Raw genomic sequence first — 12798 nt, 5'->3', positions numbered from 1 at the left:
CAACTGAGGACGATTGACCTCGCCGCTAAATAATTCCGAGGCCAACGCCACTTGCATACCTCCCAACTTTCTGAGATGGGAATGAGGGACACCTATCAGCAGAAGTATGTAGGCATAGGACACACCCCTTGCCCACGCCCCCTCAAAGGAGAATTTTACAAAAAAAACAAGATTGGTTAAACCCACAAGTGCTTTTTTTACCACTACTATTTCTTTATATTGGCTTTTGGAATTTACAAATGCAGCAATTTAGAAATCAGATGAAAGGTTTAGCACTGGGAACACACTTTTTGATAGATAAAAAGTGCATTTTATATACATCTGTATAGATCAGACCAAAATGAGGGACAAATGAGGAGAATGAGGGACAGAGGGACATTCAGATACAGTCCCTCGAAATCAGGGACAGTTGGGAGGTATGCACTTGGCAGAACCAGCAGCATGGCAATGATCTTTTTAGCTTGTAGGCAGGTGCAGTCTGTTTTCTCCACTGCAGGTGGCGCTCAACCACAGCAGTAGTGCAGAGGGAGATGAAGTCAGGAGGAATGGTTCTTCTATGGTTTCCTGGGTCACTTGATCCAAATCAATGCTGACAGCCCATGTGGCCCTTGCGGTCATTTTGGGTCAGGCAGAGTCTACTTCAGACCCTGGCTCCTGGGTTTAGCGTGCATTCAGCATGTGGGTAGTGCAGGGAGAGGTCACCTATCAGTCAGGAATCGTATTCACGGTAGGGAAAAGTTACAGATGAGTAGGGATCCACCACTCTTCTTGGAAACCTTCTCACTTGGTTTTCGGGTTGGCCAGGCTGCATTCCACCCCTCCAGACAGACCCTGTCAGCTTGGCTGACACCTGCCCTGCTACCCGCTACTGTCATCTGTGAGTGTTACTGGCTGGGCTTCTTTACACCGGGCTTGTTGTGAACTGTTTTTCACTGACTTCAATGCAAGTTTCATTATTGCATCTAGCCGAGATTGTCATTCCAGACACTATTGTAAGAAGGACTTTCCAATGTAAAGGGTATTTTTACCACTAACCCTCCTTTTGGTTTTAGCAGAGGAGTTCCCCAAGACCTGACATTTATTTTGAGGGTTCCTATGAGCTAAAAAAGTTAATGGATGGCTGCCCGCGGGATGAATTTGCAGGGAAGGACAATGCACCGTGTGTACCCATTGGCTGAGGAGGCAGAAGCACCGCCTCCTGCTGCCTTCCCAGCCAATAGGTAGCTGAAGCTCATGATAAGTGCCTCCTGACATCATATGGGACCTTTCAAGTACCGACCTACTTTACAATGCAGGTAGATGGGGAACAAATGTATTTTTAGCCGGTATCCAGCGTTCGGCGCTCACAGCTGATAGGCTACATTAGCCTGGATGCTGTAAAATTGACTGATGCTCTGGGGAGGGTTTGGACCCCCCTGTCCACCCCCTTATCTACGTCCCTGGATGGAAGAAGAAGTAGCCTATGTGAAGGTACAGCAAAGAGGTTGTGTACAGCGTGGTATCTTTACCACCGGATTTCGTAAAGTCATGAATTACACCCGGCATTCAGGAAAGAGAAGTAGTACTGTGCAGAGTCCATACCGTGTTTCCCCGAAAATAAGCCCGGGTCTTATATTAATTATGCCAACAAAAGACACAGTAGGGCTTATTTTCGGGGTAGGTCTTACTATGTAATTTGATGTCTTCTCTACCCCTCTCCCTCCCTGCCTGTCAGGAATCCCCAGTGTGAACTGAGTTAAAATGCTTGTAAAATCCTATAATCTACTCTATTACAGTATTATATAATGTACAATGTGTGTGTTTCTGTAATATAATTGTGCCAAATACCTTTGTTATAAAGCCGCTCTGCGCTTCTGTTACCCGCCGGAGCTCTCTTCCCCCGCAATTATATTACAGAAACACACACATTGTACATTATATACTACTATAATAGAGTGGATTATAGGATTTTACAAGCATTTTTAACTAGGGCTTATTTTCAGGGTAGGGCTTATATTGCAGCCCTGGAAAATAACACTAGGTCTTATTTTCAGGGTAGGTTTTATTTTTGGGGAAACAGGGTACATACAGAATAAGAACAGATACTGAGAATTACACCCAGCATACAATAAAAGAGAAGTAGTACTGTGCAGAGTCCATACATACAGAATAAGAACAGATACTGAGAATTACACCCAGCATACAGGACAAGAGAAGTAGTACTGTGCAGAGTCCATACATACAGAATAAGAACAGATACTGAGAATTACACCCGGCATACAGGACAAGAGAAGTAGTACTGTGCAGAGTCCATACATACAGAATAAGAACAGATACTGAGAATTACACCCGGCATACAGGAAAGAGAAGTAGTACTGTGCAGAGTCCATACATACAGAATAAGAACAGATACCGAGAATTACACCCAGCATACAGGACAAGAGAAGTAGTACTGTGCAGAGTCCATACATACAGAATAAGAACAGATACTGAGAATGACACCCGGCATACAATAAAAGAGAAGTAGTACTGTGCAGAGTCCATACATACAGTGCACTAAAAATAGCTAAATTATGTTGTTAGAAGAAAATGATAGATTTTTACTCAAAGATACAATAAATAATAATCTTCCTGGTGAGCCCTGGAGTCCGACACTGATTTAATTTTCGGTGTCCTTGCTGCGCTCACCCCAATACCACAAATTGGGCAACACATGGTTGGAAAACCGCTAGTCAGAGATCAGAAGTGGCTGTTTTGTAACAGACAAAATTCACACGCTGAGTCTGGGGGGTTACAGAGCCGGGAGGAAGCAGATGTTTGGTAAGTTCTTTATTTCTGTATTTTTCACCCCCCCCCCCCCTTTCCCCATTTCAGATGCGGCCAAACGAAAGGTTAAAATCTGCGGAGATGGCCAATTGCCCCAATGGGCCCCATTCAGTGCATCAACAAGGGGCCAACTGTAGAAATCAGATGTACATTATGTATAGTATGTATAATATATAGCATATATAGTGTGTATAATATATACAGTAGTATATAGTATGTATAGTGGGCCGGATTCAAGAAGCAATTGCGCCTGTGTAACCATAGGTTACACAGCGCAATTGCTTACTTGCGCCGGCGTAACGAGTGCTCCTGATTCAGGAACCTCGTTACGCCGGCTGCAGCCTAAGATCTGCGCGGCATAAGGCTCTTATGCCCGCATATCTTAGGCTGCATTCTTGCGGTGGACGCTAGGTGGCGTTCACGTTGTGCTCAGTGTATAGTATGCAAATTGCATACTAACACCGATTCACAACGTTGCGCGAGCCCTGCGTACGCAATTTACGTCGTTTACGTACGGCGGTTTTCGCGCAAGGCAGCCCCTGCTATTAGCAGGGGCAGCCCATGTTACGTATACCCGTCGTTCCCGCGTCGCGAAATTTGAATTTTACGTCGTTTGCGTAAGTGAATCGTGAATGGCGCTGGATGCCATTCACGTTCACTTTGAAGCAAATGACGTCCTTGCGACATCATTTGCCGCAATGCACGTCGGGAAAGTTTCCCGGCGGAGCATGCGCTCTACGATCGGCGCGGGAAAGCGCATAATTTAAATGATTCCCATTTTGCCGGCGCGCCCGCGTAATTCACAGAGCTTCTGCTCCGTGAATCAAGGGCAGCAGGGCAAATTTGCGGGGGCGCAGGGCAAAAACGTTGCCATGCGCCTCCGTAAATAATGCGCAAATCTCTTTGAATCCGGCCCAGTATGTATAGTGTATATAGTATATAGTATGTATAGGGTGTATAATATATAGTATGTATAGTGTGTATAATATATAGTATATAGTATGTATAGTGTGTATAATATATAGTATATAGTATATAATGTGTGTATAATATATAGTATATAGTGTGTATAATATATAGTATATAGTGTGTATAATATATAGTATATAGTGTGTATAATATATAATATATAGTGGCCCAGATTCAAGTAGAATCGCGCAATATTTGCGTGGGCAAAGAGCAAATTTTTTTCTCTGCGCCCACGCAAATATTGCGCTTTGCCCGCGATTCACGGAGCAGTTGCTCCGTAAATTGCGCGGGCAATATGCTAAGCAGCCGGGCGCAAGGCTGCCTAATGTAAATGATCCCGCCGGGGGCGGGAATCATTTAAATTAGGCGCGCTCCCGCGCCGAGTGAACAGCGCATGCTCCGTCGGGAAACTTTCCCGACGTGCATTGCGGCAAATGACGTTGCAAGGACGTCATTTGCTTGTAAGTGAACGTGAATGGCGTCCAGCGCCATTCACGGTTCACTTACGTAAACAACGTGAAATTCGAACGTCGCGAGCGGGAGGCGCAGCTATACTTTAGCATTGGCTGCGCCTGCTATAGCAGGAGCAACCTTATGCTAAAGGCGCCGTACGGAAACTCCGTACCTTGCGTGAGAAGGGCCCGCGCAACTTTTGTGAATCGGTGGTAGTATGCAATTTGCATACTACACGCCGATCACAAAGGCCGCGCCCCCTAGCGGCCAACGCAAGAATGCAGCCTGGGATGTGAAGGCATAAGGAGGCTTATGTTTGTCACATCCTAGGCTGCATTCGGTGTAACGAGGTTCCTGAATCAGGAGCACTCTTTACACCGGAGCAAGTAAGCACTTGCGCCGCGCAACCTATGGTTGCGCGGGCGCAAGTGCTTCTTGAATCTGGGCCAGTGTGTATAGTGCAATCCGATCAGTAAAGGTGGAGCACTGCATCGCATACTAGCACTCTATGAAATACTTACCTTAGAACAAAGCCCTCCAGCGGCACGCTGTCACCACTGGCAGGGCTTCTATCTTCACCCGCTCTTCCTTACCGCTTTACGTGCCCTGGCCATCTGACTGGCTGAGTCGCGATGATGTCACTCCCACGCATGCGCGCAGTAGTCACGGCCGCAGCACAGAGCTTTGAAAGGACCTTCAGAACGTCTACGCCGGTGACAGTACTGGCTGCATGCAGAGTGGATATCTCCTAAACAGTGCAAGATTAGGAGATGTTAGTCACTGTACCTACAGGTGAGTCTTTTTACAGACTTACCCGATGCTGTATACTGGCCTAGGCCAACAAGGCCCAGGCTTAGGGCAGCACTTTGCAGGGGGGGGGGGGGGGGGGGAACACGGAAAGAGTCCCCACCGGCTTGCACTACACTGTTAGTGTAGCACCAGCAGGGCCGTCTTAATAGCATCATGGGCCCCTGGGCAAAGTTTAAATAAATTATGTATTTTTACTATAATACGAGACCATTCTCCTTTTTTTTTTTCCCCTATTTGTTATTACAGTGGCAACCTTTAAAGTCCTTTTTTCCTCTTTTTTTATTTTCCTTGTTTTTGCTCAATAAGATCGTCCTTTGTCAGCATTCATCGGCACAACAATGTAGAAAAAAACAGACTGACCACAGGCTGTGTAAAGGTAAAATATCAAATGATCCGGGGGGGGGGGGGGGGGACTACATGCAGTATTCATGGGAGTTATTGCGACAGAACTTGGCAAAGTGAAAAAATTAAAAAATATTTTTTTTTTTGTCTTATTACACAGAATGCAGTGTCAGGCGGTGTGCACTTCCTGTTTTTCTCTGTAGAGAGCTGCAGCAGTGCCTGCAATGAGTAATGCAAAGAATTCAACTTCTGTGTCTTATTAACCGCTTGGAACAGTGGAACCTCGGTTCACGAGTAACGCGGTTCACAAGCATTTTAAAAGTCGAGCAACTTTAAAAAAAATAAAAATTCTGACTTGGTTTGCGAGTGTTGTCTCGCCAAACGGGCAGAATTCAAGCTAATAGGGTGTGCAGTACCGCATTTGGCCAGAGGGGCGGGGGCGCCGGAGCGAGCAGAGTCGATCGGAGCCTTTCCGAGGTCAGCTGAGCTGTCCCCGATCATTTCCAAGGCTCTCTGGCACCCCCTACCTCTGGCCACATGCGGTATTGCATGCCATTGAAGTCAATGCGGAACAAATTATTTTCGTTTCCATTGACTTCTATGGGGAAACTCGCTTTGATATGCTAGTACTTTGGGTTACGAGAATTCTCCTGGAACGGATTATGATCGTAATCCAAGGTTCCACTCTATATACATTTACCGGGCGAGGCATCTCTCCTGTGCAGAATCACGCACCTCTACGTGTTTCTGCACATCTGGGTCTGCGACACGCACGCGTTCCGCCGGCGACCCGCTCCCGCTGTGATTGGGCACAGCGGGAGCCAATCAGCAGATGCGGTGGACCCAGGGGCTTGGCTAGGTGGCAAGAAGACCAGGGGCTTCAGCCCGAGGCCGGCACCGGGGGGGGGGGCGGTTTTGGATCCAGGATGGTCATGGCGTGTTTTTTTTTTTGGCTGGGCGGTGGGGGGTAAGCTCACTTACTGGTTGCTGCCTGGCTTAGCATTGCCCATCAATTTTGAACACTAAACTCACCTACCTGACACACTCACCATTACACTGACTACCTCACATACATACACCTACCTGACATACACTGACATACATACACCTACCTGACATACATAAACTGACATACATACACCTACCTGACATACATACACCTACCTGACATACATACACCTACCTGACATACATACACCTACCTGACATACATACACCTACCTGACATACATACACATACCTGACATACATACACCTACCTGACATACATACACATACCTGACATGCATACACATACCTGACATGCATACACCTGCCTGACCTACATACACCTACCTGACATACATTGACCTCACCTACCTGACCTACATGGACCTACCTCCAAATCCGAGACAGTCCCTCGAAATCAGAGACAGTCCCTCAAAATCCGAGACAGACCCTCAAAATCTGGGACAGTTGTGTGATATGGAATTGGTAAGCTGCAATATAATAAATGTTCACTTTTGGGTTTAATACTGCTTTAACCACTTAAGGACCGCCTCCTGCACATATACGTCGGCAGAATGGCACGGCTGGGCACAAGCACGTATATATACGTCCTGTACTTGTACCCAGCCGTGGGATGCGGGCGCGCTCCCGCGACCCGGTCCGAAGCTCCGGGACTGGGCCCGCGGATCCCGCGGACCCGATCGCCGCTCGAGTGCGGCGATCGGTCCCCGGAGCTGAAGAACGGGGAGAGCCGTGTGTAAACACGGCTTCCCCGTGCTTCACTGTGGCGACGTATAGGGGAGACACGATCGATGACGTCACACCTACAGCCACACCCCCCTACAGTTGTAAACACTCACACAGTGAACCCTAACTCCTTCAGTGCCCCCTGTGGTTAACTCCCAAACTGCAACTGTCATTTTCACAATAAAGAATGCAATTTAAATGCATTTTTTGCTGTGAAAATGACAATGGTCCCAAAAATGTGTCAAAATTGTCCGAAGTGTCCGCCATAATGTCGCAGTCACGAAAAAAAAAATCGCTGATCGCCGCCATTAGTAGTAAAAAAAAAAAAAAAATGCAATAAAACTATCCCCTATTTTGTAAACGCTATAAATTTTGCGCAAACCAACCGATAAACGATTATTGCGATTTTTTTTACCAAAAATAGGTAGAAGAATACGTATCGGCCTAAACTGAGGAAAAAAAATTATATATGTTTTTGGGGGATATTTATTATAGCAAAAAGTAAAAAATATTGCATTTTTTTCAAAATTGTCGCTCTATTTTTGTTTATAGCGCAAAAACTAAAAACCGCAGATGTGATCAAATACCACCAAAAGAAAGCTCTATTTGTGGAGAAAAAAGGACGCCAATTTTGTTTGGGAGCCACGTCGCACGACCGCGCAATTGTCTGTTAAAGCGACGCAGTCCCGAACTGTAAAAACACCTTGGGTCTTTAGCCAGCATATTGGTCCGGGGCTTAAGTGGTTAAGGATGTGTGCATTGTGTGCAATGGTCAGTTGGTTTCCAGAACCCACAGACAGGTTCAGGAAGCGGTTTGTCGCCACGATCCTGTTCTGTGCAAAGCTATTTGTTTATCCTGATTATTAATAAAAACAGCCAGACAGGAAAATAGCTTTTCACTTTGCATTTTTATTATAGAATGATTGTTCTCCCTCCCGCGGGGGGCGCTAATGTGTACCGGGGCATTGGTCTAGAAATGGGCAGGCGTTGAGAACATTTTGCATGTACACGGCGCCTAACCTATTAGCAGCGTTTTACCTTATACCTGACGCAGAACTCAACCCCAACCCCCCCCCCATGATATCTTCCAGAAAATATATATTTTCCCCACCATTGGTCCCTTACAAGAAGAATCAGAAACATTCCCTTCACACTGACTATACAAAGTATCACCAACAAACTATAAAAATATAAATTTATTTGTCACTGTACAGGTAAAAATACGGGCAGAGGAGTGCGGGGGGCGGGGCTTAGACTGTGATCTGCGGGGTGTCCCGGTAGAACGCCCTCTGGTGGGTGGTGCAGGGATCCGGGAGGTGACGTTGGATGGAGTCCATCTGAGAGTCGGGCACCAAGTGCAAGCCGGCCATGTTGTAGTTTTTGGTAGAAGGTTCCAGCAGCTGCCTCAAGCCAAGCTGTTCCACCTGCGGAGACAGAAGAGGATACTGGGATCAGATATAAAATCGCAGCCGCCGCCATGGCGTTTCTGAAGGCTGACCTCCGGCCTTCCCTTCGGTCTTTTCTGATGTCACTGCACGCTATGAGATGTTTTGATCATCACCAAAGAAGATGCATTAAAGCGGAGGTTCACCCTCAAAATGAACTTTCCAGCATTCTTAAAGCGGAAGTAAACCCATCAATTTAACAGTTTGAAAAAGCAGTTACATTCCTGGAATGCCGGGAAAGCTAACTGTCACATTGGTTGTGCTCTCAACCAAACTGTCAAACCATCCAATGGCTGGTGTCATAACTGATCACATGTGCAGCATCATGGCAGTTGAAGATTAAACAGAGGCCAAGACGCGCCTTAGCAGCCGTCAATCAACTCCTCTTCGCTTAGAAACGCCCATTTCCTGCAGGATTCCCCGCTCGGAGCCGGGAAACAAGGGCTCATATAACGATAAGTACAAGTAAAAAAAAAAAAAAACAGCATACTGCAGATGTTATTGATGGGCACACTGGCAGCAATAATTAGGCACAGTAGCGACACCCGTCGCGTCACTGGGAACACAATGCGCGTGCCCGGCGGCCGCGATGGCCGCCGGGCACCCGCGATTGCCCAGTAACTGAGCAGGGACGTGGAGCTCTGTGTGTAAATTCCCCACTCTCTTTCTCTGCAGCCAAGCAGCAGGGGGAATCTGCGCAGCACAGAGTGATTAGGGTGTGCCCAGGCACACCTGGCACACCCTGTGCGCACAGCTATGATCGCGTGTATGCGGCATATGAGCCCAGAGACACTCAGGCTGTGATGGCTGTGTCATTTCTATCCAGCTTTTTTTTATTAAGTCTTTAATTACCTGCACGATGATGAGCTTCATATGCAGCGGCGTGGCGTCAGGAAACTCCTCCCCAAAGCACAGCGTCACTTTGCTGTCTGGGAGTCTCAGCTGATTGGAGTAACAATGTTGGAACTCTGTAGGGACAAAAAGAAGACACATGAACTTCAGGAATTAAAACTGCAGCTCAACAACGCCTGTTTTACAGGTGCTTGACATTTTTTTTTTTCTCCGTCTCTAAATGCTCCTCCATGTTAGGCATTCACAAAGATCTGCCCCGGCGCAGCGTATCTGAGATACGCTACGCCGCTGTAACTTACTTTTTTTGTTTTGAATCCTGGAAGAATTCGCGCCGTAAGTTACGGCGGCGTAGTGTATCTCTCGCGGCGTAACGGCGCCTAATTCAAATCGGCGAGTAGGGGGGCGTGTTTCATTTAAATGAAGCGCGTCCCCACGCCGAACGAACAGCGCATGCGCCGTCCCTAAATGACGTCGCAAGGACGTCATTGTTTTGACGTGGGTGTAAATTACGTCCATCCCGATTCACGGACGACTTACGCAAACGAAAAAAATAAATTCAAATTAAACGCGGGAACGACGGCCATACTTAACATAGCAGGTTTAACTATACGCCGCAAAACAGCAGCTTTAACTATACGCCGGAAAAAGCCGACTAGAGGCGACGTAAAAGAATGCGACGGACGCTCGTACGTTCGTGGATCGTCGGAAATAGCTAATTTGCATACTCGACGCGGATTACGACGGGAACGCCACCCAGCGGACGCCGAAGAATTGCATCTTAGATCCGAAGGCGTACGAAGACGTACGCCTGTCGGATCTAACCCAGATGCCGTCGTATCTTGTTTTGAGGATTCAAAACAAAGATACGACGCGGGAAATTTGAAAGTACGCCGGCGTATCAGTAGATACGCCGGCTTACTCTCTTTGTGGATCTGCCCCTCAGAGTCTCCTTTATACTCAGCTGTGACATGACGCTACTTGTATATCAAGACATCGCTTGTATATCAAGTCAAAATTTATAAATTAGTTTTGCTTGTCTTGCAAAACGCTCTCAAACCAAGTTACTCTCAAACCAAGGTTTTACTGTAATTTCTGCACAGTAATACATTCTAACTACCAGAAAGAAAAAAAAAGATATATTCTTGTCAATAGAATGCATTGACACCATACATGAGAACATACATAAACGCGCATGCAAAAAAAGCGCCTTGTACTCGGCTTTTTCCAGCTGCTTTTCTCCCAGTTGTCCTTTGGAGTACAGTGTGCATGGAGCCTTAAAATGGTTCTAAAGGCTCGAGGTTTTCTACTTTCATGCATTTTATGCATTAAGGTAAAAAACCTTCTATGTGCAGCAGCCCCTCTAATACTTACCTGAGCCCCATCCTGATCCAGCAATGTACTCGAGAGCCTCAGCTCTCTGGGGATTCTCACTGCTCATTGGCTCCCGCTGCTGCCTCAGCCAATGAGGAGTGAGAGTCCCCCGACAGCAGAGGCTCTCGTGCGCATCGCTGGATCAAGATGGGGCTCAGGAAAGTGTTGGGGGGCTGTCAATCACAGCCAGTGAGCCAATCAGGAGAGGGAGCGGACGGGCCAAGCTGTGGCTCTGTGTGTGGCAACTAGACTTTAAAGGGGTTGTAAAGGTTCATGTTTTTTCTCCTTAATGGGAGTCTCAGTCTATGTGAAAAAAAAACATCTTACGATCACTGGCCCCCCAGCCCCCCGTTTTACTTACCTGAGCCCTGGAAAGTCCCGCGTCGCGGGGGGAGCTTTACTAAGAGATTTACTAAGATTGGTGCACACTGAATCTGAATCTTTTTCCTTATGGACTTTAAAAAAAAAAAAATTGTGTTTAGCGTTGCACCTCTACTTTTTTCAATCCAAGTTTAATGCCATTCGAAATACGGGATTACCTCTAATCAGTGGCAGTGCATCCATAAAGGGCGCACAGGCGCTGCCCCGTCTCTCCTGCCACCTGTATTCATTGCATGAATCTATCTATGGTCGGGTATTTTTTGGAAGCACCCGATTACAGCCATAGGCTCTAATAGGCGTCCAAAAAGGTGAACAGCGTTGTGTTAAGAAAGCAAAAAAATATTCTCAGCCAATCAGGTGCTCGGGTCTGTTACCTGTCACCTGATTGGCTGAAACGACAGGTGCTGTTTTTGGACCCGCTGTCCCCCCGAGACAGGTAAGTTCCGGGCGGGCAGGGGATGCACACTGGCAGCACTTAGTGGGCACAGTAGCGCCAATTGATGGGCACACTGGCAGCAATTGATGGTGGGCACAGTAGTGACAATTGATGGGCACACTGGCAGCAATTGATGGGCACGGTAGCAGCAATTCATGGCTACACTGGCAGCAATTGATGGGCACAGTAACGGCAATTGATGGGCACACTGGCAGCAATTTATGGGCACAGTAACGGCAATTGATGGGCACACTGGCAGCAATTGATGATGGGCACAGTAGTGGTAATTGATGGGCACACTGGCAGCAATTTATGGGCACAGTAACGGCAATTGATGGGCACATTGGCAGAAATTGATGGGCACAGTAGCGGCAATTGATGGGCACACTGGTAGCAATTGATAGGCACAGTGTCAGCGATTGATGGGCACACTGGCAGCAATTGATGGGCACAGTAGCAGCAATAGATGGCACAGTAACGGCAATTGATGGGCACAGTAGCGGCAATTGATGGGCACACTGGCAGCAATTGATGGGCACAGTAGCAGAAGCAATAGGTGGGCACAGTAGCAGCAATAGATGGCACAGTAACGGCAATTGATGGGCACAGTAGCGGCAATTGATGGGCACAGTAGCAGCAGCAATAGATGGGCACAGTAGTTTGTTTGCGCCCCCCAAAAAAATTGAGTACCAGCCGCACTGCCTCTAATCTCTGGTCAATATAGAGGGAGGGTTACACCCCGCTTTGTATGCAGAGCTCAACGTTCCTCATAAGAGAATAAACAGTAATAAAAACAAAGTGTTTCCTCCTAGAGCTATAAATAACATCACAGCACCTGCCTGATAACAATGCAAATATATATACGCAGGATTCATATATTGCTCTATAGCTCACTTCCGATCACTACGGAGTGCGATGAACGGCCAACAATGTCATTACTACAATAAAACTGTCAGCTTTAAAGGACCTCATATCCTTTAGGCGGCATTCACACCTGAGCGTAGCGGGAAGCCGCGTTTTGGTGCAATTGGTAGCGTGTTTTGTCGCGTGACAAACGCATGTTTGCAAACCGTGGGTGTGGTGTCATTAACAATCAATGACACTGCAGGTGCGCCGCGTGTGTGCAGCGCATTTGAAACGCATTTCACTTAAATTTTTTAGCTGTAGCCCTACTAGGGAGATTTTCCCTCACTTCCTGTC

The 12798-nt window shown here is 47.0% G+C and overlaps 1 protein-coding gene across 1 annotated transcript in view; it reads right to left on the bottom strand.

Moving 5' to 3' along the window:
- Nucleotides 1-8291: 8291 nt before the first annotated feature.
- Nucleotides 8292-12798, bottom strand: part of IRF8 (interferon regulatory factor 8) — a 30361-nt gene continuing 25854 nt past the window's right edge. The window contains exons 8-9 of the mRNA XM_040329410.1: nt 9411-9526; nt 8292-8537 (exon numbers count right to left, since the gene is read on the bottom strand). Of these exons, the coding sequence (XP_040185344.1) occupies nt 8364-8537; nt 9411-9526 (290 nt within the window). The 3' untranslated portion in view covers nt 8292-8363. The remainder of the gene's footprint in view (nt 8538-9410; nt 9527-12798) is intronic.

Source organism: Rana temporaria, chromosome 11 (assembly GCF_905171775.1).
Source record: "Rana temporaria chromosome 11, aRanTem1.1, whole genome shotgun sequence".
In the NCBI taxonomy this organism is placed as follows: Eukaryota; Metazoa; Chordata; class Amphibia; order Anura; family Ranidae; genus Rana; species Rana temporaria.
The sequence above is the reverse complement of the archived record's forward strand: the minus strand, read 5'-3'. Positions and strand labels throughout refer to the sequence as shown.